This window comes from Aquarana catesbeiana, linkage group LG01 (genome assembly GCF_042186555.1).
Source record: "Aquarana catesbeiana isolate 2022-GZ linkage group LG01, ASM4218655v1, whole genome shotgun sequence".
Lineage (NCBI taxonomy): Eukaryota > Metazoa > Chordata > Amphibia > Anura > Ranidae > Aquarana > Aquarana catesbeiana.
Window position 1 is genome coordinate 986082474 of NC_133324.1, and position 24902 is coordinate 986107375.

At 46.7% G+C, this 24902-nt stretch overlaps 1 protein-coding gene across 1 annotated transcript; it reads right to left on the reverse strand.

Annotated features, from left to right (window-relative positions):
- Positions 1–5586: 5586 nt before the first annotated feature.
- Positions 5587–23163, reverse strand: LOC141124035 (resistin-like). Its single transcript, XM_073612110.1, has 4 exons — positions 23040–23163; positions 18422–18552; positions 7772–7849; positions 5587–5897 (listed from the first exon to the last, which is right to left on the reverse strand). Exons 1-4 carry the CDS (start codon positions 23069–23071, stop codon positions 5767–5769), a joined length of 372 nt encoding a protein of 123 aa, XP_073468211.1. The 5' UTR covers positions 23072–23163; the 3' UTR covers positions 5587–5766.
- Positions 23164–24902: the final 1739 nt, after the last annotated feature.

Consider the following 24902-nt stretch of genomic DNA (forward strand, 5'->3'; position numbering starts at 1 on the left):
CTACTGTAGCAAGGTCCCAGGCCTCCTTTGGACTGATGAGAACCTCTAGGGCCAGGGATAGCTGACATCCTTCTGTATGTAGTTGTGAGGCATAGTGGGTGCAGAATAGTTGCAGTTATTGGGCACCAGACACTTCTGGAATGAAAAAGAAAGTTTATTTCTCTTAATCTTTTTGGGGGGAAGAGAGTTTGGGCCTGGACACCCTTAGTTAGCTGCAAGATTAATTGGCAGGCTCTGAGACTTCAATAGGAGAACAGGCCTGCAGGCAAAGGCATCCAGCAAGATGCCACATCTGCATGTGCAGGATTGCTGTTTCCTATGGTAAAAGTCTTTAACAGTTCTTAACACAAACGTTCCTTTCTCTTTTACTACAATCTCTCCTTGTAGTTCTTCAGCCCACTGAGCTCCCGATCTCTCACTAGACCCTCTAATTCACTGCCGCTGAATCCCTTGAACGCCTCCAAACTTCATGGTGGTATCTTCATCAAGTATCACCCCTGCTTCTCTGCTGGGTCCCTAGCTTGGCACTCCAGATGCTTCTCAAGCTTCACCCACGCTGGTTTGGTCGGTCCCTGGCTTGACACACAAGGCTGCTCTGCAAGCATCACCTCCGCTGGTTGGGTCTCTGGCATGATTCCCACTGAAGTTTCCCAATTCTTCACTGTCCCCGGTTGTTGAGAATGAGACTCCGGTACTTGCTTCAGCTCCTCACTGTGGTCCCTGGTAATTAGGCGGACAGTCCCTTACTGGTAACAGCTTCCCCTCTACCTTTGACCACAACAGTTTTTCCGTCCAGCAGAACCGTCACTTCTGGTTGGACTGCAAGCCGCAATCCCAACCCTGTGCTGCTCTCTTCTGGATAGGCCCTCAGACAGCCTAGAAGCCAGATGTCCCCGGGATAGGCCCAAACTCTGGCCTAGCAGCCCGGGACAATACCCCGGCTACACACGGCCACCCAGACAGCCGTCCAGGTGGCACAGAACACAGATTACCTGACTCTTAATTTTATAGGTTCTACCAGCAGGACAAGGAATTTAAGAAAACCCCTGCCCATTGGCTGAGATACCCCATATACCCATAACCTGACCTTGCTCTGCCCTTCTCATATCTAATGCCACCAAGTACCCGGCCACCTAGTGGCAGAAGAGAAAAGTGCAACAATTACAGACTTATCGTGAAATCAATTGATCCCTAACAATAGACCAATGTAGCTATACCTGGCAGGTAAATTTAGGAGCAACCCTGCCTAAACCCAAGGGTGCTACACTACTATCCCAACCAATCATATTGCTCAGTGTTATCGGATTTATGGCTTTTTGCTTCTGACAACAAAACAACTAAAACTGCCTCTAGGAGCTTGGTGTCCCCAGCAATGACCAGTACAGATCTCAGTGTCCCCAGCAGTGACCAGTACAGATCTCAGTGTCCCCAGAAGTGACCAGTACAGATTTCATTATCCCCAGCAGTGACCAGTACAGATCTAGTGTCCCCAGCAGTGACCAGTACAGATTTCATTATCCCCAGTAGGGATGAGCTTGATGTTCGGGTGTACAGTTTCTACTACACTTCTGGTGGTGTACACAGTATAAAATACAGTGCAGCTGTAGTACAGTTACTAATACACTTCAGGCAGTGTACACAGTATCTAATACAGTGTGTACAGTTTCTAATACTTTTCTGGTGGTGTACACAGTATATAATACAGTGTAGTGTGGTGTTGCAAAACAAAATATACATCATGTCTGGAAGGCCACCAAGGAGAGGCAGATTCTCACAGGCCACTAAAAGAGGGCAAGCAGCCTCAGTGTCTACAGTTAACAGTGCTGGTCGTGGACATGCATCCTCTGCAGGTGGCCGTGGGGCACGCTTGTTCTTTTTTTCTGCTGCTGGCCATGTTATTGAGCCACAACATGCAGAAGAGTTGGTGGAGTGGATAACAAATCCATTCTCATCCTCCTCATCCTCTGTCACCCAGGCTCAGAGTAGTTTGCTTTCCAACGCAGCTGCCAAAGCAGCCTATTCCACCGGTTCCTTTTCCACAGTCACTCCTTCTGTAGTCCCACCATCATGCACGGAGGAGTCCCCAGAATTATTTGACCACAATGTCGGGTACATGCTGCTGGAGGATGCGCAGTGATTTGAAGGCTCCGATGTTGGTTCCCAGGTTGAGGAAGGTAGAACGTGAGCCTAGAGAGAGGGGGTGCCCAAGAAGGACAAGAAACTGGCAGTCATGTTCCCCCAGCTGCAGCATACTGCCAAGTTTGTTCCAGTGACGAGGAGGGAGGGGATGATGAGGTCACTGACTGTACATGGGTGCCTGAGAGAAGAGAGGAGGAGGAGGAGACACAACTCCAACAAGGCAGGATGTCCTCTAGGGGGCAGCTTAAGGGCAGCCACCCTATTGCATCACACCGCAGAGCTCCGCAGGTGCAGGGCGCTGCTGACTCCCTGCTGACTTTTAAAAGTTCCTTGGTTTGGGTCTTTTTCGACAGGTGTGCAGGAGATTGCACCGCTGCTGTTTGCAACCTATGTCTAATGCGGATCAAGCGTGGCCAGAATAGCAGCCGCTTGACCAGACATATGACGACCTCCCATGCAGTCTGTTGGCACTTAAAAGACCCACACCAAAGAACAAGGTGGACCTCTCCTTGCTCCTCTTCTGGGATCTCCAACCCCACTATATCTCCAGTCCTCTCAACAACACTGAGAGGAATGAAGGTATAGCAATAGGTGTCCCAAGTACTTGCAGCCAATCTGCTAGCAGTACACCACCATCTGATTTTAGCAGGCAAATTTCCCTACCCCAGTTGCTGAACCATAAAAAGAAATTTGGTCCCAGCCATCCACATGCTCAGCATCTGAATGCTAGCTTGGCCAAATTGCTAGCACTGCAACTGCTGCATTTTCAGCTGGTAGACTCTGCCCCCTTTCGTGAATTTGTGGAATGTGCTATACCTCAATGGCAGGTTCCAAAACGCTATTTCTTTTCACGGAAGGCCATTCCGGCTCTCTACCGGCATGTGGAAGGCAAAGTTTTGGCCTCATTGGACGGGGTGGTCAGCAGTAAGATGCATGATACTGCTGACTCATGGTCCAGCAGGCATGGACAGGGACGTTACCTTTCCTTCACGGCGCACTGGGTAGTTCTGCTGGCACCTGGGAAGGATGCAGGACAGGGTATAGTATTGTTGGAGATTGTTCTGCCACCACGCCTCCAAAATGCTAGTGGTGATTCTGCCACAACTCTCTCCTCCACCCCCTCCTCTTCTTCTTCCTCTATGGCCTCTTCTTCTGAACCAGCAGTGCTCCATAAGTGTTCAAGGGGCTACGCATGTAGTCAGGTGAAAAGATGCCAGGCGGTGCTTAAGTTGGTCAGCTTAGGGGACAGGAGCCACACTGGGGCAGAGATTCTGTCAGCTCTGCAGGGGCAGGCTCAGAGGTGGTTGATGCCACACCAGCTTCAGCCAGGAATAGTTGTATGTGACAATGGCACCAACCTTCTCTCCGCCCTCCGACTGGGACACTTGACACATGTCCCATGTCTGGCACACGTCCTGAATTTGGTGGGGCAGTGGTTCTTGAGCAGGTACCCAGGCTTGCAGGATCTCCTGAGGCAGGCCAGAAAAGTCTGTGGTCATTTCTGCCGGTCATACAATGCCAGTGTTCGACTGGTTGACATTCAAAGGGAGTGCAACCTGTCCACCAACCGCCTCATTTGTGACATACCCACCAGGTGGAACTCAACATTGGCAATGCTGCAGCGGCTGCACATGCAGCAGAGGGCCATCAATGAGTACCTGTGTGAGTATGGCACTAGGACAGGGTCAGGGGAGATTGGCTTCTTTTTGCCATGCCAGTGTCTACTGATCAAGGATGCATGCACTGTCCTGTCACCATTTGAGGAGGCCACGAGGATGGTGAGCAGCGACAATGCATGCATCAGCGACACTGTCCCTCTAGTCTTCCTGTTGGAGCACACGCTTTGTTGAATAATGGACAGGGCGCTTGAGGCAGAACAGCGGGAGGAAGAGGAGGACTTCCTTAGCTCTCAAGGCCCCCTTTATCCAGCATTCCTGTGGGCCCGCCAAACACACAGGAAGAAGAGGAGGAGGATTGTGTCAGCATGGATTTAGAGGATAACACTCAGAAGCAGTCTTCAAGGAGTGGTTTTCAGTCCCCAGAAACCCAAGGAGTTGGACGTGGCTGGGAGGAGGTAGTTATGGAGCATGTGATCCTTAGTGACCCAGAGAACTCAGAATCGAATGCCTCTCCAAACTCTGCATGGCCTCCCTGATTCTGTAAAGCCTACAAAAGGACTCTAGGATTCGTGGGTATCAAGGAGAGGGATCATTACTGACTGGCAACCCTTCTTGATCCACGTTACAAGAGTAAGGTTGCAGAACTCATCCTGCCTTCGCAGAAGGAGCAGAGGATGAAACATCTTCAGGAGGCCTTGAATAAAGGTTAGTGCAATGTGTTTTAAGCATTATTAAAATCACTGCTCCCAAAAAACGCAGTTTTTAAAACTTTTTTTGCATTGATACATGTCCCCTGGTGCAGGACCCGGGTCCCCAAACACTTTTAATTTGCATATAAGCCTTTAGAATTAACACTTTTGATTTTTCACGTTCGTGTTCCATAGACTTTAACAGGGTTCGCATTTTCAAACAAATTTTTTGCCTGTTCGCGTGTTCTGCTACAATACGAACCGGGGGGGGGGGTTGGGGGGTGTTCGGCCCATCCCTACCCAGCAGTGACCAGTACAGATCTCAGTGCCCCCAGCAGTGACCAGTACAGATCTCAGTGCCCCCCGCATTGACCAGTACAGTTATCTGTGCCCTTAGCTCTCAACTTTGATCACCATGTTCTGTAGATACTCTGACAGTTGTCCTGGAGGGATCATGCTCTGTTCACTTTCTGGAGCTTCCTAGTGGGATTTGGCAAATATTTGTAACCAATACTTACAATTATTTGGGCATTCCCAGTGGAATTCTTAAGATGTGTGTTTCCTATGTTCCTCAGCTCCATCTAGTGGTCATAATGCAATATTTTTCTACTACCCCAACCAATCATATTGCTCAATGTTGTCAGATGTATGACTCTTTGCTTCAGACAATGAAAACAACTAAAACTTCATTGCCCTCACTGATGGATCCATAGAAGATGATACCTTACCAGCAGTTCATGGCCATGGGACTCCTTGATTGGCTGATTCTGACCTGTTTTTCAAGTAACCAATCCCATCACTCAATATTAGTGTGTTCTCCCATCTCATAGGGCTGAAATCTGCACACATCTCATAGGTTTTGGTTTGGCTTCCCATCATTTATGTTCTCATTATGGAGATCCTATACAGAGGGACCTGTCTATAGAGATCTGCAAAATAATCCCCCGCTTCTACCGCTGCCCTTCTCACTGGGTTTTCTCCACTTTATAAGTGTTTTACACAGAGTCGCAAACTCAGGAGGAGGACCTATAAAACCTGATTGGTGAGGCCAAGCTAAAACTGTGATGTCACCTTGACTCCGCCCACCCACTGTTAGGAATAATAGGAAAAAGTCTGGATTTAGGGCGGAGTAACTGAAAGACATTTGCAGAAAAACTTTATTTGACACAAAATAAATCACAAGCTATAAACTTCAAACTTTTATTATTGGACCCCCTCAGCCGTTCTACAACCATATAACAGGCGTGATGTGCGGCTATTGTGATAGAAGAGATCATTCAGCGGTGTTACTTCCATCGCCCTCTGGTGGTCAGACTCTACTAAGAGCCGATCTTGCAGCAGCGGGCCGATGTCCAGTCTATGCCGCCACACTGACAGTGACAGGTTTTCTCAGACTGGATGTCCCACGAGCCACAGGCCATCCCACAGGAACACCCCGTGGGGGTGTAATCTGTATAAAATGAGAAGAGGCAATGATGACATATCTGTTTATAACATTCTACAATCATACATATATACACAGCAATATACAGAAGATTGGATTCCCCGAGGTGTACCCCAAAAATACCCTCATATAGAGGATGCCCAGCATTCCCTCCTCTCATTTCTTAGACTGTTTACACTCTGTTCTGCTGGGGGGAGGGGGGTGATAGCGGTCTTTCTTCTCATATTTGGTCTGAGATCTCTAGGACCTCATGGGTGGTCTGAGATCTCTAGGACCTCATGGGTGGTCTGAGATCTCTAGGACCTCATGGGTGGTCTGAGATCTCTAGGACCTTACGGCAGGGCTGTCTTAATGAGTGGACACACCTGGGCACTGCCCAGGGGCCCCAGATGCATGGGGACCCCTGCACTTTCCCCAAAGCAGCTGGTCCTTGAGCCCATGCTGCCTGGAAATTGGGGGCCCCATGATGGCACTGAGTGATGGATACACAAGGGAGGCAGGCTGGCAGCGGTGCACCGTGCTGTACAGAACGATACCTATTATTTCACAGCCAGCAGGGAGGGGCGGGGCCAGAGCGCCAGTGATGCTCTGACCCCGCCCCATGCAGCTTGAATGCTCTGGACTTGCGGGCCACGGGGTAGGAGTTGGATTGGGAGCTGCTGAGTCGGCAGCACTGAGAGCCCACCTGCGGAAGTAGCATTGTGGATGGTGTCATGGTGAGCCCAGCTGTCCAGCACTGTTTTCACCGAAGGGCTTGAAATGACTGGAGGGATGCTCCCTCCTCCACCCTTCCTTCTGCCTGCTTGATTGGTATAGGTGAGTCCAGTGCTGGAGGTGGGCACATAGTCAAAAGTTCACATTCACTGTATCTCCACAGGGAGAGAGCAGGGAGGGGCAGGGACACAGCGCCAGTGATGCAATGACCCTGCCCCATGCAGCTTGAATGCTCGGGACTCAGGGGCCACGGGGTAGGAGTTGGATTGGGAGCTGCTGAGTCGGCAGCACTGAGAGCCCACCGGTGGAAGTAGCATTGTGGATGGTGTCATGGTGAGCCCAGCTGTCCAGCACTGGTTGCACCGAAGGGCTTGAAATGACTGGAGGGATGCTCTGTCCTCCACCCCTCATTCTGCCTGCTTGATTGGTATAGGTGAGTCCAGTGCTGGAGGTGGGCACATAGTCAAAAGTTCACATGCTCTGTATCTCCACTGGAAAAGGGGGTACTACATTCATGGAATAATGGTGCTGGGGGATATCAAGGGTGTATGGGGGAAAACAATTATGAGGGGGGATCTGGGGTGTATAGGGGGTAGTAATGCTTGGGGTATCTTGGGTAGCTATAGTGCTAGAGGTATCAGGGATGTAGAGAGGCCACAGTGTAGGGGGTATCAGGGATGTAGTGGGGTCACAGTACAAGGGGTATCTTATGATATATATGGTAACAGTGCTGGGGGGATATATAGGGTGTAGAGGGGTCAGAGTACTGGGGGGATATCTGGGATGTAGACGGGTCAGAGTGCTGGGGGCATATCTGGGGTGTAGAGAGGTCAGAGTGCTGGGGGGATATCTGGGGTGTAGAGGGGTCATAGTGCAGGGGGGCATCACTCTAGTAGATATATTATATGCACAGGACAGCTTTGTTACTTTATGTATGTAGTATTTTGTTTCTTTGCCCTACAGAAAGATTGTTTATGTAGTTAATGCGGAGATCCACCCAAAAGGGGAAGCTCGGCTTGTCTCCATTGTAGGGGCACCAGAGCATTACTTTGCCCAGGGGCCCATGATGCTATTAAGACGGCCCTGCCTCACGGGTGGTCTGGACTGAAGTATACATCTCTCTCACACTGACACTGAGCTCTATTTCAGGTCTTCTGGTCATTTACCTTCAGGACAGGCAGCGTATGCTCCTCGCTGGCTGACGGTGGTGCAGACAATTTTACTGTTCTCCAGGACTTTAGAAGCTGAAAGAGAAGAGAGATATAAGGAATATACAAATATAAATAGAGATACAGATATCCCCTCCCCCAACACTAGTGTAGCCAGGTGGCAGCTACTGTATGCCATGATGGAGTAAAACATTACTCAGAGACAGTTGATCTAACAGTTCCCTCTAGTGCCTGTGTTACCGGAGTCTACGAGGAGTGTCCAAGGAGTGGCGTATGCCTGTCATGGATAAAGCAGAGAACCTTGGGACATGTAGTCCTGATGTTATGTTACAAGTTACCACACCACTCCTTGAATTACACCTCCCAAGTGGCTGAACCGCACAATGGACTTATGGTAGAGACTATATATTTGACTGAAATTGGCGGGCTCGTTCCCTTGGCCCCGGGGACTTCACACAGAGCATCAGAGCTGCTGTTCTGCACTTCAGGGGCGTCATGCCAGTGCGGCCTGGCTGGTGCCAGTCCAACTTCAGAAGGAGGAGTCACATTTCTGAGCGCTGTCTGTGAGAGTCGGGTGTTCAAGACCTTCCTTCAGCCAGAGGGCCGCTCCACAAGTGCTGCGCCGATCTGTCAATGAGGCCAGCCGATCGCCCGCCCTGCTGCCATCCGAGCGCACTCGTAATGTCTGGAAGGACTGTCCTGTTCTTGCAGAGGCCGGGATTGGTGAACGGGAGGATTCCCACACACTTTAATTCTGTCACTTCACTATCTAGAGACACTGCATGCAGACATCATATGTTTGCTGCCTTAAAGGGACCGTCACTATAACTATCTCAGCTGTCTATTTACTGGATACTGCAGATCTGTGACTAGTCGCCATCATTCATGGGCCCCAACATGCTAGCAGAGTCATCAACTCACATCTGAAATCCGAACTACTCTTATTTCTTCAACAACTAACTGAGACATTTGCTTGACCACGTCCCGGCCACGCCCCGTAACTTTACTGCTCAAGTGTGGGCCGGCTGTACAGAATCACGTGTATATACATGACTCTGCTCTTCAGGGAAGGGGGCGCACACACGCGCCGTCTGTGCAATGATTACTCACAGCACAAGCTGATCAGCGGGTGTCGGCCAATGGATGACCACCCTTACCCCCTAATCGGCGAGGAGGAATACAGGACAGAGCTCTGTTAATGTAAACAATGCAGAGCTCTGTCCTGTCAGCGGGGGATGGGATGGATTTTGTTTCCCTGTAAAGCACTTCCCTTAATGAAAGCAGCACATAGTACACATAAACACTGGTTAGGCACACATTTAACCCTTTGATAGCCCCTTCCCTACAAGTGTCATTAGTACAGTGACAGTGCACATTTTGTAGCACTGATCACTGTATTAGTGTCACTAGTTCCCACAAAGTGTCAGTTAGTGTCAGATTATCCGCCGCAATGTTGCAGTCCTGCTATAAGTCACTGATCGCCACCATTACTAGTATAAAAATTGTAAATATATTTTAAAAAATGTATATATCCCATTGTTTGTAGACATTATAACTTTTTCATAAACCAATCAACATACGCTTATTGGGATTTTTTTTTAACGAAAACATGCAGCAGAATACATTTTGCCCTAAATTGAAGAAGAAATTTAGATTTTTTTTTGCAGTTTTTATTGGATGTGTTTTATAACAGAAAGTTGAAAATATTAGGGCGTTAAAATTGTTGCTCTTTTTTTGTTTATAGCGCACAAAACAAACAAAAAAAATGCAGTGGTGATCAAATACCACCAAAAGGAAACTCTTGAGGGGGTTAAAACTTCCAGGACAAGTGGATAATCATAATTTCCAGGACAAGTGGATAATAATTTCAAGCATCGTTCCCAAAATGTTCCTTCTGTATCTTGAAAAGCACATTACTGAAATATATCTGGGCTCGCTCCCCCTCCCCCCCCGGATGTTATATGATATCTTTGTCAGGTAAAAGTCAGCTTGTATACAGGTGCACTCTACTTTTTCCACTGTAGGTGGCACTCAACAACAGTGGCATTGCAGAGGGAGAGGAAGTCAAGAGGAACATGGCTCTTCTATAATCTCCTGGGTCACTAGGAAGCTATCCGATTGGATACTGCCATCACATGTGACTCCAGCGGCCATCTTGGGTCAGGCAGAGTCTGACTGAGTCTCATTTAGTCTCATTTAAGGTCCTGGCTCCCAGGCTGGTGAGCATTTCTCATGTGAATAGTATAGGGACAGCCCACCTGTCTGTCAGGGACAGTACTAGCAGTAGGGAAAGGTTCAAAATGAGAAGGAAAGAGCAGAGACACACTATCTTTCTTGGAAACCTCCCCGTTTGGGTACAGACTGGCCAGGCCCCATTTCATCCCTAGAGACAGACGCTGTAGGTGCATCCTGCTGTTACACGGTTTGCTGCATCAATCTGTGAGTGAACCCAGTTGGGTTGACTTCCCGTCGGGTAGTTGTACTTGTTTGAACTTAAACTACAACAGTTCTGTTACTGCATCCGGACTCTGAGTGTTTATTGCCGGGACACCGCTCTGCACCTCCCCAAAAGCTGGTGGTGTGTGGACTTCCTCACCTCAAACTGTATTATAAAGTCATAACCCTCCATATCTGTGGACGGATACACCATTGGATGGATAAGTTATGGTTCACAATAAGTTTACTGACTTCTCTTCTCTGGATATGACCCCAAAAAGCTCCCCCAACTCTTCATCTGTCCCATTTGGATTCCTCTTCTCCTGAAGGCCTGAGACTCCACTCATAAACATTAATATTTGTCCCCATATATTGGACCACTTACTCCTTCCCTCGGCAATCCTGAGTTCCCCCCAGGATTCTCCCTTCCTTAAATGAACACGTACAAATATCTCCCCGATCTCTAGAGCCGCTGACCACAGTAAATATCAACCTTTTCCACTCTCTCATCCAACTACAACCCACACTTTGATGCTTTGTTTCACATTTAGGAAGTAAAGGTCCAATCTCTAGGGACTTGACAACTTTTGAATCCCTTTATCTAAGAACATGACACCTACACACCTTATAACAATATGGGAAAAGGACCTGAACCAAGAATTTCAGGAAGCCAAACTATGCAAGATTTTCACTCCCACCCATAAAAAGGGGTATCACTATCATGGCACAAGAAGGAAAAATTGTGGCATGCTACTTCTGTTGTCGTTATAACTTACCAAACATTTCCTAACCTCATTTGATCACTGTTGGAGATGCAATATGACAGTAAGGACAGTAAGGAAATGCGAAGGAAAAGAAATTACTGCGCTGACCTCAAAAAAGAAAAGATGCATAAGCAGCTACATAAAATGTGACAAACATATGAAGAACAGAATGGTGAAAAATGTAGCACTAATAGGTAAACACAAAAATCGTGATGAATTTGTCAAATGAATAATAAACTCAAAAGTCCATATACAGAAGAACGTCCATCTGCAAACAATAATAAACCTCTAGTAATAAGTGATGTGGAAAGAATTGGAAAATAAATGTCCAACACAATGATCCAACACCAAATGTAGAAAAAACAAGAACGGTGAAAATGGGAATACGATTCCGTCCATAGAGGCAACCTCAAATAGAAAAACCATCAACAATCCAGTCCATTACCAGGCCCTCTGGGTCTGGTAGTATGGATATTAAGGGGAACCCCACACCCAATTTTTTTTTTTTAATGGCGTGGGGGTCCCCCAGGCCCCCAGGCACTATATACTCTGGACAGCAGTATATATACTATACGGCCTGCCATATATTCTCTGCAGAAAATAGGGCCTTAGGTGTTGGTGGTACCAGAACAGTGTAAGCCCTCACAGTTACTCTTGGTGGGCGCTGGAACGGGCCCTGTTGTGAAATACTATATCAAAATTTGTAATTACATGCTCCTGTTAAACAGGGTCAGAAAAATTGGGCCTTTGGTGGTGGTGATGGTGCCACAACACTGTAAGCCCTCACAGTTAAGCTTGTTGGGTGCAAGAACAGGCCCTGCGTTGAAATATTATATAAAAAATTGTAATTTCATGCCCCTGTTAAACAGGAGCAGAAAAATTGGGCCTTGGGTAGGTGGTGGTGGTGCCCTAAGCTAGCATCAAGATTGAGGAGGAATAGGATAGTCAGCATAAGCAGTCTTCAAGAGATCCCACATCCAAAGAAAATTCACTCAGTTACATCAGCTTTAGGTGCTTGATAGCTGCTGATCCAAGACTGATTCATTTTTATGAATGGGAGCCTATCAACGGAGTCTGTGGACAGGCACACTCTATGATCCGTTACAAACCCTCCAGCAGCACTGAATGTGCGTTCAGAAGGAACGCTGGATGTGGGACAGGCCAGTAGCTCAATTGCATATTGAGAAAGTTCGGGCTAGTGGTCCATCCTCAAGACCCAGTAACCCAGTGGATGCTCTGTTGGAAAGTTCTCCAAATTTGCTCTTGCCCCTAGATATTCCTGCACCATGTAATGCAGACGCTGGCGATGGTTGCTTGAACCAATCAGACCTTGGGGCTGAGGACTGAAAAATTGTTTAAAGGCATCGGTCAGCCAGCCACCTTCTCCACCGCTCTTCCACTGACTGAATGAAGCCTCAGCAACACGTTGTCCAGCACCAGGAAATTGTAACTTCCCAGGGCCTGGAAATGCATTGCACAAATCTTTCTTCAAGGCCTCCTGAAGATGTTTCATCCTCTGCTCCCTCCGCAAAGGCAGGATGAGTTCTGCAACCTTACCCTTCTAACGTGGATCAAGAAGGGTTGCCAGCCAGTAATGATCCCTTTCCTTGATACCACAAATCCTAGGGTCCTTTTGCAGCCTTTGCAGAATCAGGCTCTCCATCCACACCAACAACACTACACAGGGCCTCCGTGTTAGTAGCCTTATATAGTGTGGGGCGTGGACTTAGTCCCCCTGAGCCATGATTGGCCAAAGGCACCCTGCCTTTGGCCATTTATGGCTCTCTTAGCAGAGAGCGCTGTGATTGGCCAAAGCATGCAGGTCAGGTACATGCTTTGGCCAATCATCATACAGCAGTGCATTATGGGGCTTTCTGCGGTGCTCGAATTTGCCCTAAACGTCCCATAATGTTCGTTCTTCTGCGAACGGGCAAACACCCGATGTTTGAGTTGAACGTATGTTCGACCCGAACATCAAGCTCATCCCTACTCAGGAGGATGCAATGTACAGAGTGCAGGGCTCAGGAGGATGCCACGTACAGAGTGCAGTGCTCAGGAGGATGCCATGTACAGAGTGCAGAGCTCAGGAATGCGTTGTACAGAGTGCAGGGCTCAGGAGGATGCCACGTACAGAGTGCAGAGCTCAGGAGGATGCCACGTACAGAGTGCAGAGCTCAGAAATGCGTTGTACAGAGTGCAGGGTGCAGGAATGTGTTATACAGAGTGCAAGGTTAAGGAATGCGTTGTACAGAGTGCAGGACTCAGGAATGCGTTGTACAGAATGCAGGGCTCAGAAGAATGCCACGTACAGAGTGCAGGGTTCAGAAATGCATTGTAAAGAGTGCAGGGCTCAGGAGGATGCCACGTATAGAGTGCAGGGCTCAGGAGGATTCCACGTATAGAGTGCAAGGCTCAGGAATGCGTTGTACAGAGTGCAGGGTTTGGAAATGTGTTGCACAGAGTGCAGGACTCAGGAATGCGTTGTACAGAGTGCACAGGCTCAGGAATGCCTTGTACAGAGTGCAGGGCTCAGGAATGCCTTGTACAGAGTGCAGGGCTCAGGATTGCGTTGTACAGAGTGCAGGGCTCAGGAGAATGTCACGTACAAAGTGCAGGGTTCAGAAATGCGTTGTAAAGAGTGCAAGGCTCAGGAGGATGCCACATATAGAGTGCAGGGCTCAAGAGGATTCCACGTATAGAGTGTAGGGCTCAGGAATGTGTTGTACAGAGTGCAGGGCTCAGGAATGCATTGTACAGAGTGCAGGGCTCGGGAGAATGCCACGTACAGAGTGCAGGGTTCAGGAATGCGTTGTACAGAGTGCAGGGCTCAGGAGAATGCCACATACAGTGTGCAGGGTTCAGAAATGCATTTTAAAGGGTGCAGGGCTCAGGAGGATGCCAAGTATAGATTGCAGGGCTCAGGAGGATGCCACGTATAGAGTGCAGGGCTGAGGAATGCGTTGTACAAAGTGCAGGGCTCAGGAATGCGTTCTACAGAGTGCAGGGCTCAGGAATGCATTGTACAGAGTGCAGGGCTCGGTAGAATGTTATGCCATGTACAGAGTGCAGGGTTCAGGAATGCGTTGTACAGAGTGCAGGGCTCAGGAGGATGCCACGTATAGAGTGCAGGGCTCAGGAATGCCTTGTACAGAGTGCAGGACTCAGGAATGCATTGTATAGAGTGCAGAGCTCAGGAATGTGTTGTACAGAGTGCACGGTTAAGGAATGCATTGTACAGAGTGCAGGGTTCAGGAATGCGTTGCACAGAGTGCAGGGCTCAGGAATGCCTTGTACAGAGTGCAGGACTCAGGAATGTGTTGTACAGCGTGCAGGACTCAGGAATGCGTTGTACAGCGTGCAGGACTCAGGAATGCGTTGTATAGAGTGCAGAGCTCAGGAATGTGTTGTACAGAGTGCACGGTTAAGGAATGCGTTGTACAGAGTGCACGGTTAAGGAATGCGTTGTACAGAGTGCAGGGTTCAGGAATGCGTTGTACAGAGTGCAGGGTTCAGGAATGCGTTGTACTAAGTGCAGGGCTCAGAAGAATGCCACGTACAGAGTGCAGGGTTCAGGAATGCCTTGTACAGAGTGCAGGGCTCAGGAATGCCTTGTACGGAGTGCAGGGCTCAGGAATGCGTTGTACAGAGTGCAGGGTTCAGGATTGTGTTGTACAGAGTGCAGGGCTCAGGAATGCATTGTACAGAGTGCAGGAGTCAGGAATGCATTGTACAGAGTGCAGGACTCAGGAATGTGTTGTACAGAGTGCAGGGCTCAGGAATGCCTTGTACAGAGTGCAGGGCTCAGGAATGCCTTGTACAGAGTGCAGGGCTCAGGAATGCGTTGTACAGAGTGCAGGGTTCAGGATTGTGTTGTACAGAGTGCAGGGCTCAGGAATGCATTGTACAGAGTGCAGGAGTCAGGAATGCATTGTACAGAGTGCAGGACTCAGGAATGTGTTGTACAGAGTGCAGGGCTCAGGAATGCCTTGTACAGAGTGCAGGGCTCAGGAATGCCTTGTACAGAGTGCAGGGCTCAGGAATGCCTTGTACAGAGTGCAGGGCTCAGGATTGCGTTGTACAGAGTGCAGGGTGCAGGAGAATGCCATGTACAAAGTGCAGGGATCAGAAATGCGTTGTAAAGAGTGCAAGGCTCAGGAGGATGCCACATATAGAGTGCAGGGCTCAAGAGGATTCCACGTATAGAGTGTAGGGCTCAGGAATGCGTTGTACAGAGTGCAGGGCTCAGGAATGCATTGTACAGAGTGCAGGGCTCAGGAGAATGCCACATACAGAGTGCAGAGTTCAGAAATGCGTTGTAAAGAGTGCAGGGCTCAGGAGGATGCCACGTATAGAGTGCAGGGCTCAGGAATGCATTGTACAGAGTGCAGGGTTCAGGAATGCGTTGCACAGAGTGCAGGGCTCAGGAATGCCTTGTACAGAGTGCAGGACTCAGGAATGTGTTGTACAGAGTGCAGGACTCAGGAATGCGTTGTACAGAGTGCAGGACTCAGGAATGCGTTGTATAGAGTGCAGAGCTCAGGAATGTGTTGTACAGAGTGCACGGTTAAGGAATGCGTTGTACAGAGTGCAAGGTTCAGGAATGCGTTGTACAGAGTGCAGGGTTCAGGAATGCGTTGTACAGAGTGCAGGGTTCAGGAATGCGTTGTACTAAGTGCAGGGCTCAGAAGAATGCCACGTACAGAGTGCAGGGTTCAGGAATGCCTTGTACAGAGTGCGGGGCTCAGGAATGCCTTGTACGGAGTGCAGGGCTCAGGAATGCATTGTACAGAGTGCAGGGCTCAGGAGAATGCCACATACAGAGTGCAGAGTTCAGAAATGCATTGTAAAGAGTGCAGGGCTCAGGAGGATGCCACGTATAGAGTGCAGGGCTCAGGAATGAGTTGTACAGAGTGTAGGGTTCAGGATTGTGTTGTACAGAGTGCAGAGCTCAGGAATGCATTGTACAGAGTGCAGGGCTCAGGAATGTGTTGTACAGAGTGCAAGGTTCAGGAATGCGTTGTACAGAGTGCAAAGTTCAGGAATGCATTGTACAGAGTGCAGGGTTCAGGAATGCGTTGTACAGAGTGCAAAGTTCAGGAATGCATTGTACAGAGTGCAGGGCTCAGGAGAATGCCACGTACAGAGTGCAGGGTTCAGGAATGCCTTGTACAGAGTGCAGGGCTCAGGAATGCCTTGTACGGAGTGCAGGGCTCAGGAATGCGTTGTACAGAGTGCAGGGTTCAGGATTGTGTTGTACAGAGTGCAGGGCTCAGGAATGCCTTGTACAGAGTGCAGGGCTCAGGAATGTGTTGTACAGAGTGCAGGGTTCAGGATTGCGTTGTACAGAGTGCAGGGCTCAGGAATGCATTGTACAGAGTGACGTACTGCCACAATGACAGTGAGTGGAGCTGTCAAATCTCAGCTCTGATGTCGGCCATGGGCGGGGCCGATATGCGGAGCCCCGCCCCCTTTGTCACATTCGTGCAAACAGCCAGAGTTTAAACATCAGTGGGTGGGGAAGAAGGTGGCAGGGGGTGGGATCAATTGTAATTACTGTATGTGCACCCACAGCGGTGTATAATAAACCTGAATTATAATAAACCTCATTCCGGTTTATTACACCCCGGGTGCAGTTACAGACATCATTCAGATATCTTCTTTTAGATCCAGCAATTCCCTTCACTATAAGAACGATCATTGTGGCTGTTCAGCTGCTTGATCGTTCTTATAGGTGTCGGGAGGGGACATTCCCCCCTCCTCCTATCACCCTCCGGTGCTTCTCCCAGCTCGTCCCTGGGATCGGTGAACCAGAGAAGTAACCAAGCAGGGCTGGATGTTGACCATAGAGATTTAGGGTGGGCCAGACGGTCCGGGGAGTCCCTATGATCGTTCGGAGGCCGGGCGCGATGTTATTTGAAAAAATGCCGCAGCCTCAGCTGGGAAGCTGAAATCCTTTTTTATTTTTTTATTTCAGGCTTCCCAGCCTAGAGGAGAGATGTGAGGACTTCTAGACCCCCCAGATCTCACTATAAAGAGGACCTGTCATGTGTATTCCTATTACAAGCGATAAACATATTCCTTGTAATAGGAATAAAAGTGATCATAAAAATGTAAAAAGAAAGCATCAAACTAGAAAAATAAAAGTAAAATTAATAATAATAAAAAAAAAAATGTAAAGCGCCCCCGTCCCCGTGTGCTCACTCGCAGCAGCATTCGCATACGCAAGTCGCGCCCACTTATGTAAACGGTGTTCAAACAACACATGTGAGGTATCTCAAGGAACGTTAGACCAAGAGCAATAATTCTAGCACAAGGCCTCCTCTGTAACTCAAAACAGGTAACCAGTAAAAAAAATTGAAAGCGTCGTCTATGGGCATTTTTAAGTACTGAAGTTTGGCGCCATTCCACAAGTGGGTGTAACTTTGAAGCGTGACATGTTAGGTATCTATTTACTTGGTGTAACAACATCTTTCACATGATGCAAAAAATTGGGATAACTTTACAGGTTTGTTTTGTTTTTTTAATGTATGAAACAGTTTTTTCCCCCCAAAAAAACACATTTGCAGCCAGACTCAGTGCAGGGAAATTTCTGCAGCATATTTGGCAAGTACTGAATCACAGTATATATAAAATAATATGAAAAGTGGTTGCAGGGAAGCTTCAGAATGGCAAAGATGTTTTTATTACAAATTATGTGAGCAGACTGCAGTTCCTCTTTAAGCCAACCAGCAGCGTCAAAGTAATCCCTCTTATGGCCAGTCCTACACGGCTTTGTTAATATGTGGTCACACCCCTTTAGCACCTGATAGTTTAAATGAATGAACAAACTATTGAGATCTGATCACAGGTATATCTTTTCTCTTTATTAAAGTTCAGTCGTCTGTCCAAGTAAGGGTACCCCATCTGTAAGGCAGTCACCTTAACCAAAGTGCCTAGTGTAGACCAACTAAGAGGAAAACATGAAGGAAGTGTCACCTGCCTAACCATCAATCCCCCCTTACACCAATTCAATTTACCAGCACTACATTCAGCTGTCCAACCAATGGAGGTTCACCATGACTGGACCTACAGAACAAGAAACTTCTCAAGTCTTCTCTCACACTCAGCCTTGTAACCAGGGCCAAGGGGTGGGCAGTAGGGGCGGCTGCCCTGGGTGCAATGGTTTATTGCAGGGATGGGGGCGCCATGACCCTAACCCTAACAGAAGGGAGGGGGCACAGTTTGCCATCTTTGCCCTGGGTGTTGGACGACCTTGTCCCAGCACTGCTTTTAACCGACCATCGTTCTACTTGGTAATGTATTTCTAATGCTTTGAAGAATGTATTTGCTCTTTTGTCGGGTTCCAAGTACCTTGTGGGCTCCCCCCCCCCCCCCCCTATCACGCAGCAAGAAGATACATAGAAGATTAAAAATGTGTTCTGATTATGAAGAGCGGAGTGTGACCTACCCGTAGATTTTATGACATTGGTGAGGGCGGGACAACTGTCGTTTGCTGTGACCACATACAGGAGACAGAAACTAAGCAGAAGCTTCATCTTCATCTTCAGAGTCCAGGAACACCCGAGAGAAACGGAGAATCTGTGGAGAACGGGATGATATCTCAGCATAAATAATGATTATCTATACAAATATGGTGGACAACTGCAACTGTAAATATGACACGAATAACAGATAACATCACGAAGGGGCGTGGATGGAGGCAGAGTGAAGGAGCTCCGAGATCCTGAGAGCGCTGGGAGCTGAAAACGACCTGAATTCCGGCCAAAAATGTCCACACTGCTCAGGAGGGGGACACACAATCGATCCCTGCACTCACTAGAAACCCCTAAAGGCAAACATTCACCGGCAAACCTCAGTAAATACTGCAACAGCAGCAGAGGTGGAGGATCCAAGATGGCACTGACTCACAGAACGGCAGTAGAGGAGGACATGGAGGATGATGAAATCTCCGTTCCTCCATCCGAGGACTCTACCAGAGGTAAAATGACGGCTGACCATCCCCTAACATTTGCAGACATGAAGGAAATAATGGCGGACATCGAAAACTCGCTCTCAGCTGCCATCACTGACCTAAAAACCGACTTACTGCAACTCACAGAGCAAATGGCAGTGAATGAAAGGGCAAGAAAATGGAGGGACGGGGCTCTGATCAGAGTAGATGACATTACAGCCTCTCACTCTCAACACATGATGGATATGAATAGACAGAGTGAGGACCTGGATAACAGAGAGAGAAGACATAACATAAGAGTGAGGGGAGTCCCTGAATCTGTTACCCCTGAACAAATTAAACACGCATTATCCTCCATCTTCAATAATCTCATTGAGAGACCTGAGGCTTCACCAATAGAATATGACAGAGCCCTCAGACTCAGAGCCCCAGATAATAGACCTCCCAGAGATCTCCCCAACTTCTGCCTCAAAGAAGAAATTCTGCAGAAAACAAGAACAAATGAACTGATCACATTTAATGGAGTAGATGTTCAGCTCTTCCAGGACCTTTCACCTATCACAAAAAAAAATCACAAAAAAAAAATAGAAGGGTCCTGAATCCCCTACTAGAAATCCTAAAAGAAAAAGGGATTCATTATAGGTGGAAATTCCCCTTCGCCCTCCAAGCCACCTATAATGGTAAACAGTACATGCTCAGAGTCCCAGATGACTTGTTGTATTTTGGTGAAAATCTGCAGATAGCTCCAGTTGAGCTGCCAGACTGGTACCCAGAATTCCCTCCTGCAATCAACAACCTGCACTCCATGTCAGGCTTGTCTCCCGAAAAATCACCTTTTCAATATGGAAAACACAAACAGAACCAACTATATCTCTCCTGCCACCAAAAGTCCCAGATCAAGGCAAACTTATCAGTTAGTTATCAGCTCACATGGTTTACTGAGCACGTTTGAACCACCATTTTCTTTTTTTCTCCTGTTGATTTTTCTTTTTTATTTGTTACAAAGAAGTTCTTACTAGTTTAGCCACTAGAGGGCAACCTTTACTAAGCATTGCTATGAAGCCAGACCCATAGACTGCCTAATGCACCACAAAGTAGACGTGCAATTCGTTTATTTCCAAATTTGTTTTTTTTTAACGAATTTTGACAAATTCATTAATTTCCGAATTTCTGAATTTTTCAATTTCCAAAATTCAGAATTTTTCAATTTCCGAATTTCGAATTTCCGAATTACAAAACATTCACACATTTACTTTCAAAACACCTCATGTCTGCCTATGACTCCCTATGACTCCCTCTTAATGGCCTACATAGCAGTAGTACCAAAACCAGATAAGGACCTCACGGACTGTGCCAACTTTATACCCATTTCCCTCCTCAACGTAGACCAATCCTAATTAAAATTCTAGCAAACAGGATGAAACCCCTCCTCTCAAAAATCATCGGCCCAGAACAAGTTGGCTTTATGCCAGGTAGGGAAGCCAGAGACAATACAACCAAAGCATTACATTTAATCCATTTTGCCAGGAGCTCCAAAATCGAGGGCCTGCTGCCATCTACGGATGCGGAAAAGGCCTTCGATAGAGTTTCCTGGGAATACATGTTTGCCACATGTTCACACATTGGCCTAGGAAACAACATGCTAAATTAGATAGGAGCCTTATACCAAAATCCCCAGCCAAAATCAAAGTAAGTAATACCCTATCAGACCCAATCAACATTCACAACGGCACCCGCCAAGGCTGCCCCTTGTCACCACTCCTCTTCATACCAACATTAGAACCACTCATCAGAAGCATAAATGTAACTACAGATGTACTGTACATGGATTCCAAATAAATAAAAGAGGATACAAAATAGCAGCCTATGCAGATGACCTTCTATTTTTTCTCATGCAACCACACATCTCCATTCCTAACCTCCACAAAATATTTAAGACATTTCGATACATTTCTAACTTTAAAGTCAACCAAACCGAATCTGAAGCGCTCAACCTTACCCTATCCCCCCCGACCAACTGAACCTGACAAAAAAGGAACTGCACCTACAAGTGGGAACAAAAAATATCTCAAATATCTAGGGGTTAACCTCACAACAAACACTGACTCTATATATGAAACCAATTTTAAACCCTTACTAAATTCTATAACAAAAGACCTTCAAAACTGGACCCCGAAATTATTCTCTTGGTTCGGCAGAGCTTCAATACTGAAAATGACGATTCTCCCTAGACTACTGTATTTCTTCAAGGCTTTACCAATACATATCCCCAACGCATTCTTCACTAAACTTAACCACTTGCTTACTGGGCACTTAAACCCCCCTCCTATCCAGACCAATTTTCAGCTTTCAGCGCTGACGCACTTTGAATGACAACTACGCGGTCATACAACACTGTACCCAAATGAAATTTTTATCATTTTTTTCCCCACAAATAGAGCTTTCTTTTGGTGGTATTTGATTACAGTTTTTATTTTTTGTTAAAAAAAATGTAAAAAAACTGAATTTAGAAAAAAAAAAAATTTTTTTTTATATTTTGTTATAAAAAATTTAAAACAGGTCTATTTTCTCCTTCATTGATGTACGCTGATGAGGCGGCACTGATGGGCACCGATAGGCGGCAGTGATGGGCACTGATGGGTGGCAATAATGGGCACTATCAGTTACACTAGGTGGCACTGATTGGCACTACTGGTAGGCATTGATAGGTGGCACTTGTGGGCACTGATAGGGGGCACTGTGGGCATTGTTAGTTGGCACTGTGGGCACTGTTATGTGGGCACAGATGAGGCAGATGTGCCTCTTCCACTTCGGGACTAATGTCCCTCGCATCCGAGCCAGTGATCGGCTTTTTTTTCTACTCACGCTGTCAGCATGAGTAGAAAAAAAAAATGATTACCGATCTTTTGTTTACATCATGTGATCAGCTGTCTGACAGCTGATCAGGTGGTAAGGGGTCGGGACCGGCCCCTTCCTTAGATCGGTGATCACCCGAGTCTCAGTGACTTGGTGATCACAGCGCACGGCGTGCACCCTGCAGGACGCATGCACAGGGGAGGCCGTCATATGACGGCCTTCCGGGAATTCAGGTCCGCGCTGTGGCCGTCATTCGGCCATAGCGCGCATGTCAAGTGGTTAAAGAACTACAAAGAAGATTTCTATGGGCAGATAAAAAGCCTAGATTAAACTACCGCCTACTTACCTCCCCCAAAAACAAAGGCGGCATAGGACTCCCAAAACCGAGAAAAATGCATTTTTTTTTTAAAGAATTTTCATTTTTTTTTCTTTTATAGCGCAAAAAATAAAAAACCCAGAGGTGATCAAATACCACCAAAAGGAAGCTCTATTTGTGTGAAAAAAGACAAAAAATTCATATGGGTACAGTGTTGCATGATTGAGTAATTGTCATTCAAAATGTGAGAGCATCAAAAGCTGAAAATTGGTCTGATTAGGAAAGGGGTCTAAGTGCCCCGGTGGTCAAGTGGTTAAACTGTTGACCGATGTAGATTTCTATACACATAAATTGACGATTGTTATTAGTCACTTGTATGCTACGTATGCTTTCAATAAACTTTGATTGTGAAAAAAAAAAAAAACACAAGAAATCCCAACATCCGTCTACACCGGGAGACACAATCATTTCACTTTTCCTTACTGACACGTTCTCCCGACTCCCTCCCCATCATGGAGAAGTTTCACCAGGAACCTGAAGTACCAGTTATGGTGAAACGTTCCTCCTCTGGCTTCTTCCACTGATAATAATCCATTTCACCATCTTTAGGATTAACTAAACTGGATAAGCCTGGAGCAACTTTATACATAAATTACAGAAGAGAAATTTGTCCCCTCCATTTACTTTTGGTAAATGGAGGGGACTATACTATAGATAGTATTGGGGATAATTGGAAGAGTGACCATGCTCCACTCCTTAAGTAATTCTCCTCTGAGCTCTATATATGGTGCTGTATTATTATTATTATTCAGGAATTATATGGCACCAACATTATAAAGGGAGACAGTACATCAGTAACCCATCATTATCCCAGGGGTATAAAGATTCAGGACCCCCATACAGGACTGAGACCCCCCTCCTCCCCTCCTCCATAACACTTACCTGATGGATATGAGAGAAGTTCTATATCCCATGAAGGTGAGGAGACACTTATATACCTGATGGGGACCGACCTTCCACCAATCACAGTAGGACAGGAGTCATCCTCCTCAATAACCCCTCCCCTGCTGGAGTCCAGCCCCCTCCCTGCAGGGAACAGAAAAGAATGTGTATTCTCCCAGATACAATCATATCTTATGTGAGTCCACAGAGCTGACACTCCAAGATTTCACACAAACACATGTGTGTATATCTGCAGGATTGTAGTGGCATGTTCTTATTTTATAAAGTGATAGCATATACCATAGTGCAGTACAGAGAAAACTTACACTCTAATGTCCCCCCACAGTCACACACTATTATTATACATTTATATAGCTCTGACATATACCGCAGTGCTGTACAGAGTACACTGAGCTGCTCACAGCAGTCTCTGTACAGAGGAGCTTACACTCTAATGTCCCCTCCCCCACAGTCACACATTATTATTATTATTATAGATTTACAGCGCTTTAAAAAACTATTCATACCCCTTGAACTTTTCCACATTTTGTGACAACCAAAAACATAAATGTATTTTATTGGGATTTTATGTGATAGACCAACACAAAGTGTCACATAATTGTGAAGTGGAAGGAAAATGATAAATGATACAAATAAATATGTGAAAAGTGTGGGGGGGGCATTAGTATGTCGCCCCCTTTAGTGTCGGTTCACACTGCGCGCTGCAAATTTGTTCCGTTTTTTTGTCCTGTGTGAGGTGCGAATTTACCGCGATTTTAACGCAATTTTACCGCGAATTTCAGGAGTTGGTCATAGCTGTGATTGATGTTCTAGCCAATGGAATCATAATGGAAAAAAAAAAAGGGTGTTAACTTCCTGTGTATTTCCTGGTTTTTGTGGAGAGTAGTGTGGTGGAATTCGCACATATCTGAACCAACAATGCGATTCCAGAACGATTTACATTGATGTCTATGGAGGCTAAATTCGCAATGCAACGCAACGCTGTAAACTCACACAAGACCCTTTTTTTTATCGCATCGCATTTATAGAGGAATCGCAACGCATGTGAACGACGGTCATAGAAAACAATGACTTTAGGGATGACATGCGAATTTAGAATGTTTTTCACGCATCAAATTCGCCATGAACTCGCATCAGTGTGAACCGGCACTTACTCTGATACCCCTAATTATAATCTAGTGGAACCAATTGTCTTCAGAAGTCACCTAATTAGTAGAGAGTCCACCTGTGTGTCATTTAATCTCAGTATAAATACAGCTGTTCTGTGAAGTCCTCAGAGGTTTGTTAGAGAACCTTAGTGAACAAACAGCATCATGAAGGCCAAGGAACACACCAGACAGGTCAGGGATAATGTTGTGGAGAAGTATAAAGCAGGGTTAGGTTATTAAAAAATCTCCCAAGCTTTGAACATCTCACGGATAGGGATGGGCCGAACACCCCCCTGTTCGGTTCGCATCCAGAACATGCGAACAGGCAAAAAATTAGTTTGAGCACGTGAACACCGTTAAAGTCTATGGGACACGAACATGAAAAATGTGGCATATGGACTGGTATGGTTCAGGAGGGGGGGCGCTCTCTCATCCCCCCTCTTTTCCTGCGGCCTGCCAGGTTGCGTGCTCAGATAAGGGTCTGATATGGATTTTTGGGGGAACCCCACGCCATTATTTTTTAATTTTGGCATGGAGTTCCCCTTAATATCCATACCAGACCTGAAGGGCCTGGTATGGAATTTAGGGGGACCCCCACGCCATTTTTTAAAAATTTTTCAATGACTTTCAATGACTTTTATGTGTATTGTCGGGACAATTCATTAATAGCTGGCACTACCGCTAGTACTTTTAA